We start from the raw sequence: 24,811 nt of genomic DNA, 5'->3' as shown, positions 1-24,811 counted from the left end.
CTACATTCGAATATTATATGCGCCGTGTCCTCCATGACGTTTACCCCACATATGCATATTCTTTTGTCATACGGGATTTTCCGATAACGGCCGAATCTAACGTTGGTATCTAGAAGTTCAAATCTAAACTTAACAAATAACTGTCTCTCCACTGATGACATTTCTAAATGTAAATACTTTTCCAGAGTGAAAGTTGTTTTAACTGCTGTCAGCAGTTTACGGGAATGATTAGTTGAAAGGGTTGCCATGTCCCTTTACCCATGTATATCTTTAATCCGTTGTTTAACTTGGTTCAGTGTGTCACACAACGGGAACCCTACGCCATATCGATTCAATATTTCTGACAGCCGGGTTAGCCAGGAATACCTTTGAGGGTTTGAAATCTGCTGTTCCTCTAGACATATTTTAGGGAGTCTGCTGGCATCCATCTGGGTCATTTTTAGCCAGTAGGCTACCGCCCTAGTGATTGTATAGGTGTACAGTGAGAAATGTCCCAATTCAGCTCTGATGGCTGCAGCTGAAGTGGAATTGTTTACCCCAAGCATCCTCCTTAACAAATTATTTTGAGTTCTCTCTAATATGGGGGCCTCTGTAAGACCCCAAATTTCAGCACATAGAGCATGATCGGAACAAGTTTAGCTTGAAAGACTTTATGAAGAGGTAAAATGGAGGTTGGTTGGATTCGTTTACTTAATTTGGATACAAGGCTTGCTCCTGCTCTGATCTTTTGAGAAAGGTATTGATGGTGCGGAGTCCAACCTCCTGCACTGGAAAAAACAATTCCAAGATAAGTATATTGGGTAACTTGCTCAATTTTTGTGTCATTAATCTGCCAATTGTGCTTTTTATTCTTATTGCCAAAGACTAAAACTTTTGATTTAGCTACATTTATAGTCAAGTGGTTTGCAGTACAGTAACATGTGAGCTTGTCAAGAAGTCTCCTCATTCCTATTTGGGTTCTAGAAAACAACACTAAGTCATTGGCATACATTAATACGTTAATAAATCTAGAGCCTATTTGGGGGCTGTGTGTCAGAAGATCATCCAGCTGCGCTGGGATATCATTTATATAAAGGTTAAAAAGAGTAGGGCCCAGCAGGCAGCCCTGCCTCACTCCTCTAGTTGTCGGTATGCTGTTTGTTGAGGCCCCATTTGCTGCATATCTGAGTCTAATTGCCGTATTAGTATAGAGAATCCTGATCAACAAAATAAGACTGGGGTCCATCCCCATAACTTGTAGTTTCCTCCACAAGTGGTTCCTATCTATAGAATCAAAAGCAGCAGTAAGGTCAATAATGGCGGTATACAGCTTTTTCCCCTGGGTCTTGTATTTATTAATTAAGTGGGAAAGGACAAAACAATTGTCTATGGTAGACCTACCTGATCTAAAACCTGCCTGCTCATTTGCCAGAATTTCCTTATCCAAGCACCAGTCCTCTATTTTATTTAGGAGATGTTTCGTATACATTTTTGAAATTATATTAAGAAGACTGATGGGTCGGTAGTTGGATGGGGCAGCTCTATCACCTTTCTTAAAAATTGGAAAAACTATAGCTAACCTCCACCCTTCAGGGATTATCCCTACTTTATCGATATAAGTAAACAGTGCTACCAGCACCGGTACCCAAAAGTCAATGTTGGACCTAAAGAGTTCAGGAGGCAACAAGTCCTCTCCAGGGGCCTTCCCGGCCTTTAAAGGATTGAATTATATGCTTAACTTCGGTAGGGGTAACTGGTGTCCATTCCGGAAATTTCCTTAATTCTTGCTGGAGGATATCCAATTGCAAGACATTTGTTGTATTGTTACCATCAAATAAAGCAAGATAGTGCTTCTCCAATTTTACTGCTGATATATCAGTGTCCATAAATGGGGAACGTTGTTTTAATATACCGGCTATCTTATGCCAAAAGATCGTAGGGAATTGGGATTTTGCTGCCATTTCTACCTCTTTCCACATCCTGGTGTTATAGCTACTTTTCTTGTTTTTCAGTAGGGATTTGTATGCTCTCCTGAGTTGAACCATATTTGAATAATCACCATCCTGTCTGGATCGGTTAACTTTCTTAACTGCGGCTCTTAGATTTGACCTCAAGTTATGGCAATCATCATCAAACCACTTTCTAGAGATCCCATCTACTTTTCTATCGTTCTGGATCATTAAGTTACTAAGAGTAGAAGTTAGCTCTGTATAAGCTGGCATTGGGGTGTTGTCTCCGGGCTTAGATTGGGAGATTTCCCTTGCTAGGTGTCTGGCTTCGTCTGAGCCCAAATAAGTGGTGACAGATTTGACATCAAGTCTGTGCCAATATAACCTTTTATAGTTATAAACCCGGGCGTTTGCTAAGATGTCAATTTCCTCTCTTGAATGAGGCCTAACTTCTGAAGAGAGTGAAACCAGAGCCGTGATGGGAAAGTGGTCACTTTCCTCTCTAAATATAGCTCTTACTTCTGAAAAATGGTGTAGTAAACTAGAGGAAGTGCAGATATAATCGATAGAGGTTGAGGTTTTGTTGGACGAGAAAGTATAGGGATATATATACCCATCACTCGAGCCACTAAGTACTTGCATATCATTCATAAACAGCAGGGAAATTAACCTCTGGGCATATTTATTGGTCCTCTTGTCCATTGAGGACCAAGTGAACTCATTATAAAAGTAACCAGTTGGTATCAGGCCTCGGTTAGCATAGCTCTTCATTGAGGGACCTAGTCTTGCATTAGTATCTCCAGCTAATATAATTTTTGCTTGGGGAAAATGACCCTTTAAGGTAGCTAATACTGAATCTAATTCAACCCACAAATCCCTTCCTAGAAGGTGGAATGAAAATGGAGCGATATATACATTAATTAAGATTAAGTCCATCCCCCTGAACGTACATCTAATAGGCAGAATATATTGGATTTGAGGATCTAAAGAAATTTCTTCACCCTTCCATACCGTATCCCTTTTGACCAACGTGGTTAAGCCCCCAATCGCCCTCCCTCTTAAATTGACTTTGCCTGCCGGTTTATGCCATGAGGCAAAACCCGGTAAGCTGATCTGTGGATCATTAGTAGTCAGCCAGGTTTCTTGAAGGAGGATGAGATGATGTGTTGAAATCAATTTTATAAAATCCATCCGGTTTGCAATGCCTTTCCAGCCCGCTATATTCCAGGACAGGAGGGAAAGGCTAGGGATATAAGATACTCTAGTTGTTGGCCATTTGTTGTCTAGTCAGTCACCCCGAGGCACTACTCCTTGTGTCTCTTCCTCCACCCTTCTGGTGGAGGGGTCCGGAATTACTACCACCGCCTTCTCTGGAGTGCCAAAGAAGTCAAAAGTGGCCTCTGTTTGTTGCGGAAGTGCCTCCTCCGTTTTTAAGGAAGATGAGACAGGTGAGGGCAGTTGCGCTGTTGGGGGAGGGTGAACTTCTGCCGCTACGTTCATGGTCTTTGTTTCTTTGAAAAGACTTTTGCCTTCCCTTCTATCCCGCTGGACGGACTTAACGACTTTAGGCCTTGTCTGCACATGCTTTCCCCATTCTTCCGACTTGGATAGCCTTCTCGTTGAACTACAGGCTTCTGCTAGCGAAGATCTTAATAAATCAAATTCAATTAACATCGACCTTTGCTCCTTTGGAGACAAGGAGACAAATTCGCTGATTATAACATCCTCTGGTTTGTCGGTGCTTGCCTTCATATGTGGGACCTCCCTGATCTGGCCTGCCTCCATAGTTTCTCCGGATTCTAGAGGAAAGACCCTGGAGGTAGCAGAGTGGTTCCTAGGTACCATTTTTGATGTTTGGTTAAGTCCTTGTAAAAGCAGTTTAATAGGCCCACTCGAGAAGACTCTTGTAGGAATGACTTCAAATCTGAGCAGGGATCCTTTTCTTTTCATTACAGCATTCGGTATAGTATTGCTGTCAAAATGCAGTATTAGTCGAACACAATTGCTATGCTGGGGAAGTTTTTCATATCTGAGTAGATCTATTAATAAAGGATCAGATTTCAATAGCTGTGCAAGTGAGAGGGTTATCCTTTCCTTTGAAGTCCATCGTCCTCTATTGCATGGGATTTTCCTTATCCTTAAAGCGATTTGTTTCTTTAACAACCTTCTTCCTTGATGAGGGTTAGCATCAGTACTTGCAATGCTTTGTTGTTTGGGTTGAGGTCTTACACCCTCCCACTCTCTCCACGCATCAGGACAGTGTGCAATCTCACCCTCCTTAGCTGCAGAGTGAGGGCCATTTAAGAATTGGAAGATCCTCTCGATGTCTCTTTTGATCGATGTCAGTAAGTCATATATTGAATCTACTGTGTGCGCAGTTAACATACTCTGAGTACAGACCATCTCTCTGAGGTCTGAGTATGTCGGAACTTCTTTTAAGCAGCTAGAAGTAGGAGAGGGGATAGAGCTTGAAAAATCACCCATTCTAGCAGGCGAGTTTGAATCTGAAATCCGGGAAGAAAACTCCCCTTCTGTATCTCCCTCTCCCAATGATACAGTCGACAGAGACAAAGTTCGAAGTTCAGATTGGGGTTCTGGATTACACCTCTCCATAAAGTCATCCAATTTAAGCTGTTTAAGAGGCTTGGAGTAAGTAAGTTCTGTCATAGATTTTGGGGAGAGAGAGCAAGCTCTCTGCCTCTTACTTTTCTTTCCCATTCTGGTAGATAGTTGATCCAGTATCTCCCAGCGAAATTAAATATTGCAATAATTTATCCTCCCTCGGCAATCGTAGTTAAGGTAGGCCTTAATGATGGTCTCAGCCGAGGCACCACAGAGGTAAAAACCAATCTCCTTTCCAAACAACGGCTTGTCTTTTACTCCTACTTCTTTGCTATCATCTATTTTCAGAAATGTTTAAATTGTTTAAATTATTTCACAGGGAAATATGTGGGGGAAGGAGACTAAAAAGCTGATAAGGTTTCATTAAAGGCAGGCCTACCGGGAGCGTCTGCAGCCAGTTCCTTACTGTACTCGTTCCAAAAACAAACAGCTCAAAATCCCCTCCGAAGTTAGGGGCCTCCAGAGGTTTGTCAACAAGTCCAGTAATCCGAATTTCAGGCCTTGCAAGGAGGAGTCACAGGAGTAGCCTAGGCCAGGAATGCAGGTTGTAGTGTTGTTAAAATATGTCTAAAACAAACAGTAGCCACACTATATGTGCTTTGTAAGAGTCCGGTATAGATTAAAAATAGATTAAAAGTGAGTTAAAAATATAAAAATACTTTAAAACGTTAAAAAGAAAAACCTAATTTGCTTTTGGGAGAGCTCCTTACAGCCGTTCTCCGCCAGTCACTTCAAGCCTAGGTTGGTATCAATATTATGAATATGACCCTGGGGGGGAGAGGGGAAACAGGGTCATGATTGGGGTGTAAATTACGTGGGGTCAGAGTTGGCCTCACTTGGAATGTGCTGACATGAAGCTCCTAATAAATAACTGGATTTCTTTTGAACCTTGGCTCGAGGCTCATGATTTAATTAGGTCATCCGTCGGAACCCTGACAGCAAGCCAACTCTCTCAAAACTAATCAAAATTACCAGGACTCCTGAGCCCAGGGTTCTCAGTCACTCCCCGACCCCCAGGGTGCGTGGAGAGAAATTCAGGCGACCATGGCAGAGGGCGGACTATCTGAAGAGAGCCTGCTCCAACCAATCCAGAGAGAGGCAGAACTTGCCTCCAACCAGGGATTTCCAGGACTCAGCAGCCTAATTGAAACTGGAGTGCAGCCCTCCCTGACCATCAAAGCTGAGACACCCGCCCCAGCAACCAAAGCAAAAAGGGATGAGTATTGGTGGAAAAGAATCCCTAAAGCAGCTGAGGTTGAGTTCCCCCACCTTAATGCCCAGAAGGGGGGAAGGCCCCTGAGCAAGCTAGGAAGAGTGGATTGGATGTGAGACTGGGCACATTCCAGGCTCCCAAAGCCCCTGACGGAACCCCTGGGGAGATCCATAGAGCAGCTGAGGGAGGAATTTGACCAGGCAACCATTCGTGATGAGGGGCCATCATGATGCCCAAAAGAGAGGGAAGTTACAGCTGAACCCTTTGAAGTGAGGAGATGCAGATGGAAACACAGCCCCGCTTCTCCACCCACCAGAAGAAGAAGGATCCCTGTAACCAGTACCTCCTCCACGCAACAGGCAAGCCTGTTCAAGGTTGACTCAGCCTTCCATCCTTTCGAGGTAGGTAAAATGGGGACCCGGTTTGTGGGGGCAATAAGCTGACTTTGTATAAAAAAAGAACACCACTTGGGGGGGGGGCGAAAGCCCTACTAAGCAGGTATATACAAAAGTATGAAGGCTATTGCTTAACACATTGTAAGCCGCCCTGAGTCTCCAGAAAAGGCGGCATATAAATCAAACCAATAAATAAATAAATAAATAAGCCGCCCAAGGCAGACAGCCCACCCACCTCTACAAACTAGAGCCGAAGAAGACAGCCAGCCACATCAAGCACAGGCTTAAAGGGGCCGACATGAGGAGGGAGGAGCAGTGCTGAATGAACCACCCCGCTTAAGCGGAAAATTGGATGGGGACTGATATCAGGTGACTCTATTCCTTGACTCGGCTGAGATCCACTTAGAGCACTATAGACACCTCTACCCATCCCACAGAGCCATGGTGAATACCATTGCCGAAGGGCTAGAGGGATAAGCAAGGGAATGGCTAGCAGCCCTCCACAAGAGGAGAGCCCCCCCCCAACGTAGACAACTTCCTATGACAGCTAGAGGCCAGATTTGAGGAGGCGGAGGAGGATCGGTATGCGGAAGATGAGCTCAGAAACCTAAAGCAGAGGGGGCAACCCATTAAGAAACACATCTGTGAGTTCAGGAGAGTCATGGGGAAGCTACCCCCTTTGCCGGAGCAGCTGTTACATTTCTTTTTTCAGAACAAGCCTGGACAAGCAAATTGCCCAGATAATCACCTATCAGGACATCCTGAACCGACTCTGGGTGGTTCTGAGTAGCCATAAAAGTCGACGGCGGATTGCGCACCAATGACATGAGAAAGCAACTGGACACCAAAGAGAAAAATCTAAGTGTGAGGAGGAAGGGGCAAGCAGACAAGCAGTAAAAAATGAAAGTGAAACTTTCTGAGTACAATATTGCACAGCCACAGACAGACAAGTCTTTGGATCTTTTTGTGTGTATGACCTGAGGTTTATCACATTCTTTCCTTGGAGGAAAAAACCTATAATGGCAGCAGGCCGTAAAAGAGACCCAGTTTGGCAATATTTTAATGAAGTTCCTTTACCTATCGGTAAGGCAGGCATGCGTACAAACTGCAAACACTGCAACAAAGAAATGCAAGGCCTGGTGGCCCGAATGAGGCAACATCATGAGAAGTGCTGTGATGAAGATGACCAAAGAAACACATTTGAACAGGCAGGATCTTCAGGTTGGTAAACATTTTTATTGAATCATATTTCTAAAGACTGCCTTGAACTGTCACGTTTGAGCAATATTATATTTCTTATTATTACTGCATGTTACTGTCATTTGGTACAGTTTTGAAGAAAAGCAAATATTCCTTTTGGGGCAGTGCTGTGTACAATAAGCAGAAATTGTATAAACAATAAAATAACAGCATTGACTTTTTTTGTTTAGGGGAATTCATGGATTCTGGAAACTATCCACCTTCAAGATCACCATCCTCCTGTTCTACAATTTCAGAGTTATCCATCCAGGATAGTGCTTCATTAGCATCATCATCATCATCATCAGACACCCACAGCCACATATCACTATCACTTAAAAGAAAGAAAAAACCCTTCCCTCCTGGAACCACCATAGATAAGTTTGTGATAAAAACTAGCAGATTAGAAAAAGAGTTAATTGATGAAAAAATTGCCCAGTTTGTTTATGCAACGAACTCTTCTTTCCGTCTGACTGAGAACCCACATTTCATTAATATGGTTCAATCACTGAGACCAGGATACAGTCCACCCAGCAGAGCAGATGTTGCAGGGAAACTGCTGGATAAAGTGTATGACAGAGAAATGGAACAATGTGCAACAGCTCTGGAGGATAGAATTTTTAACCTAAGTATTGATGGGTGGAGTAATGTCCACAATGATCCTATTGTATGTGCTTGTATAACAACAGAAGAAAGGAAAGTCTTCCTTGCACAAACAATTGATACATCAGGAAATGCGCACACAGCAGAATACTTACAGTGGCAGTAAAAGCTATAACATGTGAACAAAAATTCAAATGTCTAGTATGCAGTTTGGTCACAGACAATGCTGCAAATGTATCCAAGATGAGAAGAAATTTAGAAGAGTAGGAAGGGAATACAAAGCTAATAACATATGGTTGCAGTGCTCATTTGCTGCACCTCTTAGCTAAAGATTTAAGTGTTCCAGAAATAAAGACTACTGTTGTTGAAATTGCTAAATACTTCCGTAACAATCATTTTGCTGCAGCAGCTCTGAAAAGGATGGGTGGAACCAAGCTAACGCTCCCACAAGATGTTAGATGGAACTCTGTGGTTTTGAGCAGTATATCAAGAACTGGCTTATTCTGATGACAGTTTGTGAAGGAAATCGAGATAAAATAGATGGCACTGTCACGGCCAAAATCCTCAACATTGGGTTTAAGAGAAATGTTGAACATATGCTGAGCATCCTGAAACCCATCTTTGAAGCTTTAAACAAAATACAGAAAAATAGCTGTTTTATTGCTGATGCTGTTGAAATTTGAAAGGAACTGAGTGAACACTTAAAAACAGAACTACACATGGACAGAATTAAATTACAAGCATTAAAAAAACGAATGGGACAAGTACTGTCTCCAGTTCATTTTTTGGCAAATATTGTCAATATCCAGTATCAGGGTCAAAACTTAAGTGCTGAGGAAGAGGAGTTAGCTATGACATGGGTATCCATCATCCATCTGTAATGCCAACTATAATAAACTTCAAAGCTAAGGGGGAACCATTCAAGAAATATATGTTTGCTGAAGATATTTTAAAGAAAGTCACACCAGTGAACTGGTGGAAGTCACTTAAGCACTTGGATTTAGAGACTGTTCAAGTAATGATTTCACTTTTAACAAGCAGTAGCTTCTTCTGCAGGCATTGAAAGAATAATCTCTTTCTTTGGACTCATTCATTCTAAATTGAGAAATCGTTTGGGACCCGATAAAGCAGGAAAGCTTGTTTTTCTTTTCCAGAATATGAACAAAAAAGAAGATGAAGATGACGAGTATTTAAGTTTTTCATGTGTAGGCTGGGCTGACAGTCTAAGTTTCTTAAAATATATATATTTTGTTTAGCCAAATTAGTTAACAAACATGGATGTTTGTTTAAGCAAATAACATATGCTGTAATGTTATTGTTTCAGTTGAATAAATCTATTTAAATTGTTATTATTAAGATAATGATTATTTTTCTCCTTCCTAAGTACATCAGAAAAGTTGTCCAAATATGAATGATTAACCTATTAAACTGGGGGTAAAAAAAACTAATATGAAAAGTTGTTATTCTAAAAATCTTCATCTACTTGCATATTAAAGTTATACCAGCAAGAATTAATCTTTATGTAGAAAACTATGATTTAAATCAAGCCTTACTGACTAGTGATTTAAATCGTGATTTAAATTGTGATTTAAATTGTGATTTAAATCGTGATTTAAATCAAATCCACCCTGGTTGCTACTCTCCCTAGGCATGGTCGTCCTGTAAAAATGACTGCAAGAGCACAGCGCAGAATGCTTCATGAGGTAAAGAAGAATCCTAGAGTGTCAGCTAAAGACCTACAGAAATCTCTGGCACACGCTAACTTTTTTGTTGACGCATCTACAATAAGGAAAACATTAAACAAGAATGGAGTACATGGGAGGACACCACGGAGGAAGCCATTGCTGTCCAAAAAAAATATTGCAGCACGTTTGAAGTTTGCAAAAGAGCACCTGGATGTTCCACAGCACTACTGGCAAAATATACTGTGGACAGATGAAACCAAAATTGAGTTTTTTGGGAAGAACACACAACACTATGTGTGGAGACAAAAAGGCACAGCACACCAACATCAAAACCTCATCCCCACTGTAAAACATGGCGGAGGGAGCATCATGGTTTGGGGCTGCTTTGCTGCCTCAGGGCCTGGACGGATTGTTGTCATTTATGGGAAAATGAATTCCAAAATGTCTTTATCAAGACATTTTGCAGGAAAACGTACGACCATCTGTCCTCCAACTGAAGCTCCGCAGAGGATGGGTGATGCAACAGGACAATGACCCAAAGCATACAAGTAATTCAACAAAAAAATGGCTTCAACAGCACAGAATACACCTTCTGGAGTGGCCCAGTCAGAGTCCTGACCTCAACCTAATTGAAATGCTGTGGCATGACCTTAAGAGAGTGATTCACACCAGACATCGCAAGAATATTGCTACACTGAAACAGTTTTGTGAAGAGGAGTGGTCCAAAATTACTCCAGATCATTGTGCAGGTCTGATCTGCAACTACAGGAAACGTTTGGTTGAGGTTATTGCTGCCAAAGGAGGGTCAACCAGTTATTAAGTCCAAAGGTTCACATACTTTTTCCTCCTTGCACTGTTTACATGTTATGTTCACACCCGGCGGCGGGTGTGGTTGCCCGCCGCCGTGAGAGGGCGGCTGTGGACCTATTGTGTGATCAAGATGTGTTGCAGTGGGAGAGCATCAACGACCTGTGGATCCCACCCAGATGATTGTCCATCTGGCCTAGGAACCTCGCTGCGGTGAGAGGGCAGTGAGGATTACCATCGTCTTTTTTCCTATTGCCGTGAGAGGGCGTTTTGGAAATGCAGACTTTATTGCCTATTGCTAGGATGGATTTTTGGATTGTAGATCTTGAACTACTGGCCTGAGATCTTGATGGCCCCTGCCACCATGGACATGCCCATCTCTATGTTTGAGTATGACTATACGAACTCATACAACCGCGGACTTGGTCGCCTTGAGAAAGTCCCCCCATTCTTGGGTGTGGCCAGTGGGCCTTGAAAAAACTTACTTTAAGGACGGGTCTTGGAACCCCGAGAGGTGGCACAAGGATTTTAAGGGTTTTAAGGGTTTTAAGGGACATAGATTGAGAGGTTTTTTAACAAAATTTTTAGCGAAAATTTTAAGGGGACCCGGGCGGGCGATTAGGGTGGGTCCGGGGGGTAACCCACAGGGGTTGGGGGGAGCGGGGGGAGCTAGTTCCTATATTGGGGAGGGCGTTGCCATCGACATCGTGGGTGGGAGGGGCAGATATGGCGGGAGCAGGGGGCCATATCGTGTTAGGGGAGGACGCACTCGCTATCTGCGAGCGTTTGCGTGATCCAGCCCTCAATGCTCGTCTCACATCCCGGGTTGTTCAGATCCTCAGGCCCTGGGCCTTCGGTTGATGTTGTGCAATGCCAGGTCTGTGGTAAATAAAGCCCCCCTCATTTGTGATCTGGTTCAGGAGGGGGGTGCGGACCTGGTAGGGATTACGGAGACCTGGTTGGGCCAGGAGGGGGGGGTCCCCCTCGTTGAGATGTGCCCTCCAGGTTTCTATGCATTCCATCAGCCAAGGTCCCAGGGGAGGGGTGGGGGGGGTGGCGGTTCTAGTAAAGGAAGGTCTCGCCCCAAGGGAGGCCACTGTACCTCAGATAGTTGGATGTGAGTCCTTCCTTGTGAAGTGGGGACAAGGGAGGCAGATGGGCCTGCTGATTACGTACCTGGCTCCCTGCCATGTGTCGGCGGCCCTGCCCGAGCTCCTCAACGTGATTGCTGAGGTGGCGGTGGAGACCCCCAGGCTTATGGTCATGGGGGACTTTATCTGCCGTCTGTCGGCAAAGCGTCTGAGGCAGCTCGGGAGTTCATGGCTTCCATGACGGCCATGGACCTGACCCAATTAATTTGTGGACCCACGCACACACTCTGGATCTGATTTTTGTCTCTGGGCAGTGGAAGAATGATCTCGAGATACGGGAGATAGTGATTAAGCCCTTGTCATGGTCGGATCATTCCCTTCTTAGGCTTGACTTTCTAACCGCCACACCCTGCCGCAGGGAGGCGGAACAGACCAGATGGTTCCGCCCCAGGCGCCTGATGGATCCTGATAGGTTCCAGACGGAGCTTGGGCCATTTCCTGAGACTCTGACTCATGGCTCGGCTGAGGATCTGGTGGCCGCCTGGGATAGGGTGGCCGCTGATGCTTTGGATGCTTTGGAGTCGTGCCTGTGCGGCCTCTGACCTGTCGCCGAGTCTACCTGGCTCCTTGGTTCTCCGAGGAGCTGAGGGGGATGAAGCGCCAGAAAAGACGCCTAGAGAGCAGTTGGAGATCTAGTCGCTCCGAATCCGACCGAACACTGGTAAGATCTCATATTAAGACTTACCTAGTGGCGATAAAAGCGGCAAAATGTAACTATTTTTCCGCTCTTATCGCATCGGCAGATAATCGCCCGGCCGCCCTGTTTAGGGTGACCCGTTCCCTCCTTCATCTGGGAGCGCGGGAGGATCCCTTGCAGGGTCGTGCCGAGGATTTTGTCCAGTATCTGCACGATAAAATCACTCAGATTCGGGAAGGCTTGGTCTCTGACTGGGTAGGTACAGACGGGATGATGGGTGTCGGTCTTGAGACTGCCATTTGGGAGGAGTTCGACCCTGTTGCTCCCGAGGACATGGACAGGATACTGGGGCGGCTGAACGCGACCACATGTTTATTGGACCCGTGTCCCTCCTGGTTGGTGCTGGCCTCCCGGGAGGCTACGCGAGGCTGGCTCCAGGGTATTATCAACGCTTCTTTGAGCGAGGGTGTCTTGCCATCCGCCTTGAAAGAGGCGGTGGTGAGGCCCCTCCTCAAGAAGCCTGCTCTGGATCCAGCTGTTTTGGCTAACTATCGTCCGGTCTCCAACCTTCCCTTCTTGGCGAAGGTTGTTGAGAGTGTGGTGGCGCAACAGCTTCCTGGGTACCTGGATGAAGCTGTCTATCTGGATCCGCTCCAGTCCGGCTTCAGGCCTGGGCACAGCACGGAAACGGCATTGGTCGCGTTGGTGGATGATCTCTGGAGGGCTCGGGATAGGGGTTGTTCCTCTGTCCTGGTCCTGTTAGATCTCTCAGCGGCTTTTGGTTGGAGGGGTTGGGAGTGGGGGGCACTGTTCTGCGGTGGTTCTCCTCCTATCTCTCTGACTGGTGGCAGTCGGTGTTGGCAGGGGGGCAGAGGTCGACCCCGAGGCGCCTTGTTTGTGGGGTGCCTCAGGGGTCGGTCCTGTCGCCCCTTCTGTTCAACATTTATGTGAAGCCGCTGGGTGAGATCATCCGTGGCTTTGGGGTGGAGTTCCATCAGTACGCTGATGATACTCAGCTGTACATCTCCACCCCGGGCCATCCCAACGATGCCCTTGAAGTGATGTCCCAGTGCCTGGAGGCCGTGTGGATCTGGATGGGGAGTAACAGGCTCCAACTCAACCCTTCCAAGACCGAGTGGCTGTGGCTTCCGGCGTCCCGATATAGCTAGCTGGTACCATCGCTGGCTATTGGGGGCGAGTTATTGGCCCCCACAGATAGGGCTCGCAACTTGGGCGTCCTCCTGGATGCACAGCTGTCTTTAGAAGAGCATATGACGGCCGTGGCCAGGGGGGCTTTTTATCAGGTCCGCCTGATTCGCCAGTTGCATCCCTTTCTGGATCGGGATTCCTTACGCACAGTCACTCAGGCACTTGTCACTTCCCGCCTGGACTACTGCAATGCTCTCTACATGGGGCTCCCCTTGAGGAGTACCCGGAGGCTCCAACTGGTGCAGAATGCGGCCGCGCGGGGGATTATGGGAGCGAGGGGTCGCTCCCATGTGACACCTCTCCTGCGTGAGCTGCATTGGCTTCCAGGGGTCTTCCGGGTGCGCTTCAAGGTGTTGGTTACCACCTTTAAAGCGCTCCATGGCATAGGACCTGGGTACTTGCGGGACCGCCTTCTGCCGCCGATAGCCTCCCACCGTCCAGTACGCTCCCACAGAGAGGGACTCCTCAGGGTGCCGTCGGCCAGGCAATGTCGGCTGGCGACTCCCAGGGGGAGGGCCTTCTCTGTGGCAGCCCCCGCCCTCTGGAACGATTTGCCCCCGGAGATAAGAAGGATATTGGATCTTCGGGTCTTTCGCCGAGCCCTGAAAACTCTTCTTTTCCAGCAAGCAGGGCTGGCGTGAACCCCGCCCCCCTTTTTTAGTTTTTAATGGTTATTAATTGTTTAGTTTTAATTTGTTAATGGGTTTTAATTCGCACTGTTTTAATTTGGGCCAAAGTATATAATTCTTTTAATTAATTTTAAATTTTGTATTGTTATGTATTTTAGTTTTGGCTGTGCACCGCCCTGAGTCCACTAGGAGAAGGGTGGTATATAAATTGAATAAATAATAATTAAGCCATGGCAACATCTAATGTTTGTGTAGTATTATTTTAAGCAGACTGTGTTTTTCTATTGTTGTGACTTAGATGAAGTTCAGAGCACATTTTATGACCAATTCATGCAAAACTCCACGTAATCCCAAGGGGTTCACATACTTTTTCTTGCAACTGTATACCCCTCCCTCTCATGAAGGACATGCTACCTCACCTAGCCAAGGGAAAAGTTTTTACCAGATTAGATCTCAGAGAAGCATACTACCGAGTACGCATCAGGGAGGGAGATGAATGGAAAAGCATTCAACTGCCCCCTAGGCAGCTTCCAATTCAAAGTGATGCCTTTCAGACTGCAGGGGGCCCCAACTGCAGTGTTGATGCAGTTAATAAACAAAGTGGTACACAAGCACCTCTATAAGGGGGTCTTTGTCTACCTGAATGACATCTTCATCTACATTGATACCATGAATGACCACATACCTCTAGTCTGCCAGGTACTGGAAAAACTGGCAGCCAACCTATACGTCAAGCTATCAAAATGCAAATTTCACCATGCATAGTTAGACTACCTGGGCTACCGAGTGTCAAAGGAGGGCATAGAGATGGACAGAGCCAAAGTACAAGCCATCCTTTGTTAGCTACAAAGCTTCCTAAGGGTTCAGAAATTTCTACAGGGAATTCATCTCTCCTTTGCAAAAATTATCAAACCCATGATGGACCTCCTAAAGACAGTGGACCCAGGGACGAAACCCTGCTCTGGGACCTAATCTGCCAAAATGCATTTGAAACACTAAAAGAACTGTTTGCAAAGGAACCAGTGCTGAAGCAACCCGACCACAAACAACCCTTCGTTATCCAAGCAGATGCCAGTGATGTGGCAGTGGGAGCAGTGCCACTCCAAAGAAATAGCCAAGGAAACCTACAGCCCTGCGCCTACACCTCCTGCAAGCTCACTGACATAAAGAGGCGATGGGCCACATGGGAAAAAGAGGCTTTTGCAGTGAAATGGGCACTGCTAACCTGGCACCCCCTGCTGGAAGGGGGGCAGAGACCATTCGAAGTCTGGACCGACCACAAAAATCTGAAGGCCCCTAGGATCCCATGAAAACAATCACCCAAACAAGTCTGCTGGGCTCAATACTTCAACCTGTTCGACTTCGTGCTAAAGCACATTCCAGGGGGGAGGAAATTTCTAGCTGATGCCTCTCCCGCATGCCTAGTACAAATGCGAATGGGAGGAGGTAATAGATGCCATTGTCCCCCCTACCCAAACAGCCACCCAAGTGACCACCAGATGACAACGCCGCAACTGGCAAGACCAACCCACAAGCGATCTAACCACAAAACTCAAAACCAAACTGCTAGCAGACCCCTGGTTCCGAGACAATCAACACATCTTGACAAAAAGAGATGACCTAACATGGAAGGGGACAAAACTCTATGTCCCAGAATCCCTATGCACCCTAATCCTCCAGAGGAGCCACGACATCAAATCAGCAGGCCACTTTGGGTTCCTAAAGTCTTTACACTTAGCACGGAGGCAATTCTGGTAGGCCGGCATAAAGAAACACGTGAACAGTTATGTGAAAAGTTGCACCATCTATGCCACAATGAAGAAATGACCAGGAACACACACACACACACACACACACACACACACACACACACACCAGACTGATGCAACCAGTAGCAGAGCCAACGAGACCATGGGAGGAAATCGCAATGGACTTCATAGTGGAGTTGCCAAAAAATGGGGGGAACATGGTGATCTGGACTGTAATAGACTTATTCTCCAAGCAGACACACTTCATACCCTGCAGCAGACTACCCTTGGCCCACCAGCTAGCCAAACTGTTCCTGAAGCACATCTACAGCCTACATGGAGTGCCATGGAGAATTATCTCAGACAGGGGAGTCCAGTTCACAGCTAAGTTTTGGAAGGAGTTCCTGCGGTCCATTGGGTCATCCCAGGGCCTTAGCTTGGCCTTTCATCCGAGCACTGGGGAGGGGGGGAGCAGAGAGACTGAACGCCATGGTAGAACAGTACCTAAGGTGTTACATGAACTATCAGCAGTTCAATTGGGCAGACCTCCTGCCTTTCACTGTGGTCACATACAATAACGCTGATCACAGTAGCACAAGACTAACTCCATTCAAAGTAGTGAGTTGCATGGACTTCATCCCAATACCTGAATATCCAAGGAATCCCCCCTCCTCAGTCAGCTTGACTGACTGATATCAACGCTGCAGCAACCTGGGAGAATGTCAAGAAAGCGCTAACTAAAGCAGCGCAAACCTATAAGAAACAGGCAGACAACACCAAGCCCTGCAACAGCCATTCCAGTTGGGGGAGAAGGTCTACCTCTCCACAAAATATTTGACGTTAAAATTCCCCAGCAAGAAACTGGGGCCAAAGTTTATGGGACCATTCCCCATAATAAAGATAATCAACCCAGTCATGGTGCAATTAAAATTGCCCGACTGCTAGGGAAGATACACCCAGAATTCCATAGTAGCCTCTTTAAACAGATCAATCCTGAGGCCACTAACCGTGAGCCCCCAAACCCAGTGGTCATAGGTGGCTAAACCCATTATGAGGTGCAGCGAATCCTCGACTTGAGGTGGCACAGGAGGCAACTCAAATACTTAATCAAGTGGAAGGGCCACCCCTTATCATAGGCATCTTAGGTAAACAGTAGGGACATCCAGGCTGATCTCATAGCAAAATTCCATGCAGACAACCCAAAAAAGCCTGGGGGGGGGGGGAGTCGCAACCCTAAAATTTATACCTGTACTCAAATTACTTTGCACAGGTCGCCTTCAGGAAGTGAGGGGAGCCGACTGTCAACTCGCAAAGCATCCCTGGCCTGCTCTCACCATAGGCAAGGGGGATGGGAAACCAACGAAGCAGCATGGCAGCCAAAAACAGAAGCACATTCCAGACATATCTCTCTCAAGGCTGTCTCCCAGGGTCATCCCACAGTGACTGGAGGGGAGTGATCTCTACAACCCACGAAATTGCTCCGCTGGTGAATGTGATTGAGGACACACCCTAGGGGGAGGGGGGAAACAGGGTCATGATTGGGACGTAAATTACGTGGGGTCAGAGTTGGCTTCACTTGGAACATGCTGACATGAAGCTCCTAATAAATAACTGGATTTCTTTTGAAACTTGGCTCGAGGCTCATGATTTAATTAGGGCATCCATCAGAACTCTGACAGATATTTTCAAACTATAGTTCATAGAATCCTAAAAGTCCATGAAAACTTCAAGGGATTCCGTAAGAAACTAAGGGGAGAAAAAGTTCATTCAAAACACAGCCAATTTTCTATCCCTAAGCTTTGCCTCTTGATCAGGATGCCAGGAATTGTTTTCTTTTTAATAGATTTTCTCACAGATTTCAGAGTCTTGTATTCAGCAAGTTACTGTGCAGTTCTGTTTCAAATCTTTGTTAATTTTTTTAGTGCTATAAAGAGAATATTTCCCTGACCAGGTTGGCAACAAAAGTCTCTCCTAGTGAAAGGCAGATCAGAGATAGGAAAGTTTAGTTCACTCCAAAAACAACTGCAGAAAGGGAGAGACCTGAAAAGCTCTGGATGAAAGACAGGTATTTAAATAGACTACATGAGTCATCCTGACTTTCTTTAATAGTTCTAGCAGAAGTAATTTATGTTAACTGTGCTACATAGTGCTTCTAACACTAGTTATACAGACAGAGAAGCTATTAATTTTCATTAATACTTCCAATATTTCAATTATAGCTTAAGTCAAAGTTCTTTCCCTAATAGGATTAAAGTACCACATCAGGTCCTTGGGGCAGTTTATATATACTCAAATAAACTAGCATCACATATAATATTAAGCTCCAAATTAATCCAAAATATAAAACAGAAAGTACTACTTATCCAAGGACTTCATACCATCAGTACTGAAGAGTGATTTTAAACATGAAAGGTTTGGAAACCACTTTCTTAAACCTATGCTCAACATTTTACCCACAACTTAAAATTACTACATGAAATTTTACTACTAGGAGAACATTAGTAAACAGAATTCTTAAACCCTGGAGTTCTAGGAACATTGTAGGATCTTTTGTTTGTTTCAGAATCAAATTATTTATTACCTCCCAGTCCAGGTCTTAGACGATTATCATAACCATCCAGAAGTCTGTCTAGAATTCTTGTGAAGATGGTAATGTTATTTTTTGCTTCATCTTCATTGGGGTCAGCCAGTGCTGATCTAACAGACATTGAGGAAAAAATAAACTAAGTATGCTCCATGTACATTTATTATAGTTTGAATATGTAGTGATCAATCGCTTTTTAGATATGGAACCTTTCATTTAACAACTCCTTTTAATATATAACTAATGCTAACATAACAGCAGTTACTTTCCTGTTTCTAATTTCCTGCTGCTTCCTGCAGTAAATTATACTCAATATTAAATACTCAAATTATCCATCCTTTTCCACTCTGTCTCGATAACCAATAACCTTGCATGATGTTGAAAAAGCTAAAGTAGATTAGATATGGTCAATACTTGAATGGAAGACTACCAGGAAATCTTCAACGTAGCCAAGATAAGAATTTTGAAAATGCTATCCCAGGAGAAAACAGTGACAACCACTTCTATATTTTTGTTAAGAAAACTGCATAGCATGTCCATGAGGTCACCAGAAATCAATTCTGACTTGAGGGAGACCTTGTTTTACTTTACATAAATGGATATAATCCAGGAAGGGGTTTCTTTTCTATGTATATATGTATATAACATATTTCAAGCATATGAAATATGACAGCATAGCTAATGGTGCAATTCCATTCCACTAGGCTCAGGTTTGCCTAAGTAACAGTAGCTAGGGAACATTTATATGAACTTTAAGTCTGAAGCGGAGATGGGGTGAGGCTTTCAATGTTAAAGGTTCATTATTGTCTACCAAATCTTATCAGGAAAAGGGCCTGATTATTTGCAGGACTGCCTATCTCCAATTGTTTCTGCCCTCTTAATATATTTGGGCCAAGTGTATACTCCAGATCCTCTCAATTACATTAAATTAAATTAAATTAAATGTTGTCATCTTGTAGTATCTATGTAGCCCTATTATATTTTTATTGATTTTAATAATTGCTTTTTTAGACTAGGCCCGTGTTGGCGAACCTATGGAACATGTGCCGGACGTGGCATGCGGAATCATCCCGTGAGGAATGTACAGCCTCGCTGGCTCCTCTTCCGCGTTCCTGTGCACACACGTGCGCCGATCAGCTGGCCGTCGCACACGCGGAAGCAGCAAAACCCGGAAGAGCGGTGTTCCATCACACATGCGCAGGCCAGCACCCAAACTTCCTGGTTTATGTTGCACACATACGCGATGGCCAGCTGTTCGTCGGGCGCACGTCCATGCCAGAAAGCGGAAGTTTGGGTGCCAGCTTGCACATGCGCAATGGACCATAACTCTTCCAGGTATCGGTGGGAAGGCCAGCAGGGCCGCGCATTCCTCGCGAGATGGTTTTGCATGCCATTTCTGGCACGCAGGCCGGCATGCAGTGAAATAAAAGGTTAGCCATCACTGGACTAGGCTATTATGTTTTTAATTATTTCAATTGTGTATTTTGATATGAAAGTCATTCAGACTCTTTTGGAGTGGGTGGCTGTAATAAATGAAATAAATAAATAATAATAAATAATTTTGGTGAGACTCAAATATACCGTGTTTCCCCGAAAATAAGATCCTGTCTTATATTTTTTTGAACTCTGAAATAAGTGCTTGGCCTTATTGCCATGTGCTCAAAAGCCTGATTGGGCTTATTATCAGGGGATGTCTTATTTTGGAGGAAACAGGGTAGCTATTACCTGAATCACTGCCATTCTTAGCAAACGTTTCCCCTCCTTTTAAAAATATTATTGAAGAAAAAGGGAGGCTAACTACCCTTCTTTAAAAACTCTGCATGTGCACTGAGCAGATGGCACTGCCTTTTCAAAAAAAAAAATTGCAAAAAGAAGACTTTAAAAGAAGTCAAGTTAAAAGAAGATGGCAATCCTGGAAAAATTCACCCATCATTTGAAATAGCCCGGCACATTCAAATCATCCAAACATTGAGAATAAAATCAACTCTTTTAAAGGACTATATTTATTAGAATTGCCTAAGTTTCAGAAACAATTCAAAAGGACTGCTTCATATCTTGAGTTGGCAGAGGGTTTTTTTCTCTCTTTTTTTTTCCCTTAAAGCAGCCTTTTTTAAAAGACTTCTGCATGAGTTTGAAGTAGCATTTTTTAGGACTTGCTAAGAAGCCTTAAAGAAGATCTGCTGCTTTAAAAAAAAATAGCAGAGAAGTGCCATGCTCAATTGAAGCATGAAGCTCTTTTTCCAAATAACATTTCAGGCATGCATAGCTGCAATATTTATGTAAAGTAAAAGTAACTTCTTCATAGTCAAGGCTGACTCTTGTGACTACATGGGCACATCTATGTAGCTTGTGTGGCAGCAGCACAAAACTGGCTTGGGATTTGTTCAAAATTCAATCTAATTTATAGACCTAGGGTTTCTGACAGTCTACCACCCAAGTATTAACTAAGCCCAACCCTGCTTAGCTTTTTCAAGATGTACCAAATCTAGCTAGATGTTGCAATCTGTTTTACTGCTATCAATTACATAAATATAGGTAGCTGGTAACAACCCTTAAAAGAAAGGGTTGACATGATTTTCCAGTCTTTGCAGAACTGGAAACATAATCATTTTTCCCCATAAGAAAAGCTGTGCATAAAGCACTCCAAAATATTGTGCAATGCTGATTTATGGTTACCCATGAAAACAAGAGTTATACAGAACTCCCCAATTGGTGCTATACAAATGAATATCTTCAAGGACAATCAGTACAAAGATGTTGACTATCATTATTTTTTTTACTTTGGACCATCTAAAAATTTACTGTATTCACTTAGGGACTACGTGGTTCATAAGCCATAAATGAATTTCCTATGTTGAATTGCCTTCCATGTTTGTAATTAATGGGCACATATAGGATGACAAAGCAAATGATAAGAGTTCTGCCCAGCTTTTTTAAAAAAACCTGAGATTGGCATTATTGCTGTTAAAATTCTTGCAACAACTGTAATTGAAAACAACAATCAGGTTTCAGTGAAAGACATATATTGATTTCCTAAAATAAGAAACATTATATGCAGAATGAATTTAAAGATGCATGAAAAATAAAATAACAACAATAAATCACTTAGCTTCCTCCTTTCCTTTTACTAAAAGCAGTAATAAATCCAATATGCGTCTGCTGCCTGGCTAAGACTACTACTGAAAAGCTAAAGCACCTCTTAACATACAAATTCAAATAACAAAGACATTATAAATTTCAAATAACAGACTCACATTAAAATAACATAAATATTGCTTTACCATCTCCATGCAATTATCTAAAACTATTTGCCACAGGTTACTTGAGACGTATTCTAAATACCATTTTTAATGCATGCATATTGTGTAAAAACATATGTTTGTGGAAGTATCCAATAAAGGTCTCTTCCATAGACAAATTAGTACACAAAATGACTATCATTAAGTCTAATTCAGAAAAATTTGGACAAACTGGAATCATTTTCTGTTATTTATGCTGATTCCTTGGCAGCAATGTGACTTACTCACTTGAGTAAAGACAGGAAGATCAGGCCCTCTATGGCCAAACTCATACTGCAGTATCTTTGCTAGTTGAATAAAATTTTCAATCTGACTACAAAAATATGTAGCCAATTATTTAGCCCCAAATCTAATTTTTACAATAAACTTTGAAGTTCAATGATTTGATGAAAACAAATATCCAAATACATTAGCTATGATGATAGTGCAATCCAGATTTGAATCTACAAGCAAGAATGTAGTGACAAATCAGTGAATTTACAATAAAAAATGTAGTGACTGGATGTATTGCATAATGAGGTCAGGTAACAATTTAATGAACATCTTTAATTTGTGCTCTATGATACTGTTATTTTAGAACTGCCATTTATTCAGCAGCCAGAAAAGTTGATTAGTAATTCATATCATTGTTTTATTTTATGGGATTGTGAAATTGTATACTATCTCCACCTAGAGGTTTACAGATTAAATAAGTCCATTCTATTATCTTGACCAAAAATACTGGTCCGTATACAAAACACCCCACTATCTTCCCTATTTTCTCTTGTTTCTGGACTTTAAAAAAATCTTATTCTCTGTGTGGACAGGCTTGAAATAATAGTAGCACAATGACTCCAGGAATCATTGCAAAACATCAAAGAATACAAAAACAGAAAAACAACTCCTAGTTTCTGTTTTATTTTAGGATAAGCATGACAAATATCATTTGACATTTAGGACTGGTCTACTATACGTTTACTAGCATTTTACCATCCCCATAACTTTTTCCTTTACTTCTTGTTCTTCATACAATTAGAAAGCTCATGTTAGGAATATGATTTTTGATCACTCATCTCTGTATATATGCCATTTACAGAAACTAACCACCAGAAAACAATATATTCCTTAATGTTGCTGACAGAAAATCCAAATTTCCTCTCACCTTGCAGAAAAGCATATCAAGAAAATGAGAAGCCACTGCATTATGTAGGGTATTTTCTTCCTCTTGAGAGCAGCTGTTTTACAAAACCTAAAGGCTGAAAAAGAGAGGATACTTAGCTTATATCTACTTATCGATGCTTTCAGTCAACTCAACTACCATCACTTCAAGGACTTTAAATCTTGGGGTCTCAAAAGCACTTTTTCTCCCAGTGAGCAACTTATTATATTGCCACCCTCCACTGAGATCATGCTTTGCTTGAACATGCAATGCGTAATTAAAAGTGACATATGGACAGATGCAAGTAATATTGTTTTCTCTCCACCCTTCTCTGTAACATAAAAAGATTCCAGACTTTTCCCTATCCAGTAAATTAATTCACCACTTCACCACTGGTTTACCACTACATTTACTCTAATTTTATATATATTTCCAAAATATATGAGACAGAAGAGGAGGAGGAAAGGAACAGGAGGAAGGATATTACAGACATCCCTATAATCCAATGCAGTTTATATCTTACAAATGTTGAACATGTTTGACAGCTGTTTGAAGACAATACCTGTCACGTTCATGAAGACGAGATATGCACTTCATAAATAAAAACAGTCACAGCGCAGCACAAAGTTGCAGAATCTTTTTTAAAAAGGATCTACTCAAAACAGGAGGCTCGTATTAGCTGAGGGGTGAGGAAAGGTTCAGTGAATCCTCTTTATGCACATGCAAATCCACGTCGAGACTGGCGGAAACAGAGGCTAACATCTTTTCCCCCTGTTTCTGTGCAGATCAACACACAAAGCCACTCATTCTTGAGTTTTTCCATGGATGGAGATAAGAGGGGAAGGGGGAAGGGTGAGAAGCCTACCTTGGGAGTACCAGGAGGCGTTCAAAGGAGCTTCCAGAGAGAGAGAGAGAGAGAGAGAGAGAGAGGTGGTGGTGGTAGTGGTAGTGGTGGTGGTGGTGATGATGATGATGGTGGTGGTGATGACAAATAATAATGAGGAGAAAAGGAGGACTTGGTGAGGCTGAAGAAATCTTGCCAGGAGAGAAAAGGAAGCTCGAGAACGGGGAAACTTGGGAGGCTTAGTGGGGGAGGGGGCGCCGAAAGACGACTGCAGCACCAGCACCAGCACCAGCACCAACCGCCCCACACAGCAATCCTACGAAAAGCAGCGGATTCAAAGCGGGCTCGGCGTGCCAGGGCGCGCGAGAGAGGAGTGGAAACCCAAGCGCGAGATGGGCGCAGGCAAGCAGCAGTCCGTCCGCGTGCGGGGCTAGTCTTGGGGGAGAAGAAGGAGGAGCGCGCCGGCACCCGCGCACCCGAGCGAGCGGACAGCAGGCAAGCAGCGGCTGCAGTAGGCACGCGCTCCTTCCCCCAATTGGAGTTCCGGAACCGGGAGGGGCGGCGCCGCAGAAGACAGGAGGACAGAGACCACCCCGCCGCGGCTTGTTTCTGCTCCCACTCCGGCGATGTCGCGCGCTGCTGCAGTCGGAGCTCCGCAGGGCAAAAAGGGCCCGGAGGCGCCGTTTTGCTTTGCTGGGTCCTAATGCGGAGCATCCCGACACTCTCCCTTCCTCCCATCTTCCTAAGCCTACCAATGGGCAGCAATGCTGCCGCCGCCACTCCTTAGCACGCGTGTGTGTGTTCGCGCGCGTGTGTATGTGTGTAGGGGGAGCTTTGTGTCCTTGTCTTCTCTCCCCCCGCCCCCTCTATTTCCTGGGCTGTGCGAATTAGGCCGGAGACTTAGCATTGGTCTCCTCGCCCTTGCGTGGCTGTACCTCCAACTAGATTCATCAAGTCTGTGTGCGCATAAAAAACGCAGTTTCCCGCGGCTTCCCCGGGAAAAGGAGTGGGGGTCGGCCCCCCCTTCCTCCTCCCACTCTGTTTCAGTTAGAGCCGGGACAGCAAACGTAGCATCAGCTT

General features: G+C 44.1%; 1 protein-coding gene across 1 annotated transcript in view; it reads right to left on the bottom strand.

Moving 5' to 3' along the window:
• The window catches only part of LOC139320230 (gamma-aminobutyric acid receptor subunit alpha-2), a 441,414-nt gene extending 417,952 nt beyond the window's left edge, over window positions 1-23,462 (bottom strand). The window contains exons 1-3 of the mRNA XM_070948459.1: window positions 23,450-23,462; window positions 22,891-22,984; window positions 18,448-18,563 (exon numbers count right to left, since the gene is read on the bottom strand). Of these exons, the coding sequence (XP_070804560.1) occupies window positions 18,448-18,563; window positions 22,891-22,984; window positions 23,450-23,462 (223 nt within the window). The remainder of the gene's footprint in view (window positions 1-18,447; window positions 18,564-22,890; window positions 22,985-23,449) is intronic.
• Window positions 23,463-24,811: the final 1,349 nt, after the last annotated feature.

Source organism: Pituophis catenifer, unplaced genomic scaffold, assembly GCF_029215685.1.
Source record: "Pituophis catenifer annectens isolate HBS135680 unplaced genomic scaffold, rPitCat1.0.hap2 SCAF_8, whole genome shotgun sequence".
Classification (NCBI taxonomy): domain Eukaryota; kingdom Metazoa; phylum Chordata; class Lepidosauria; order Squamata; family Colubridae; genus Pituophis; species Pituophis catenifer.
This window is presented reverse-complemented; position numbering and strand designations above follow the sequence as displayed.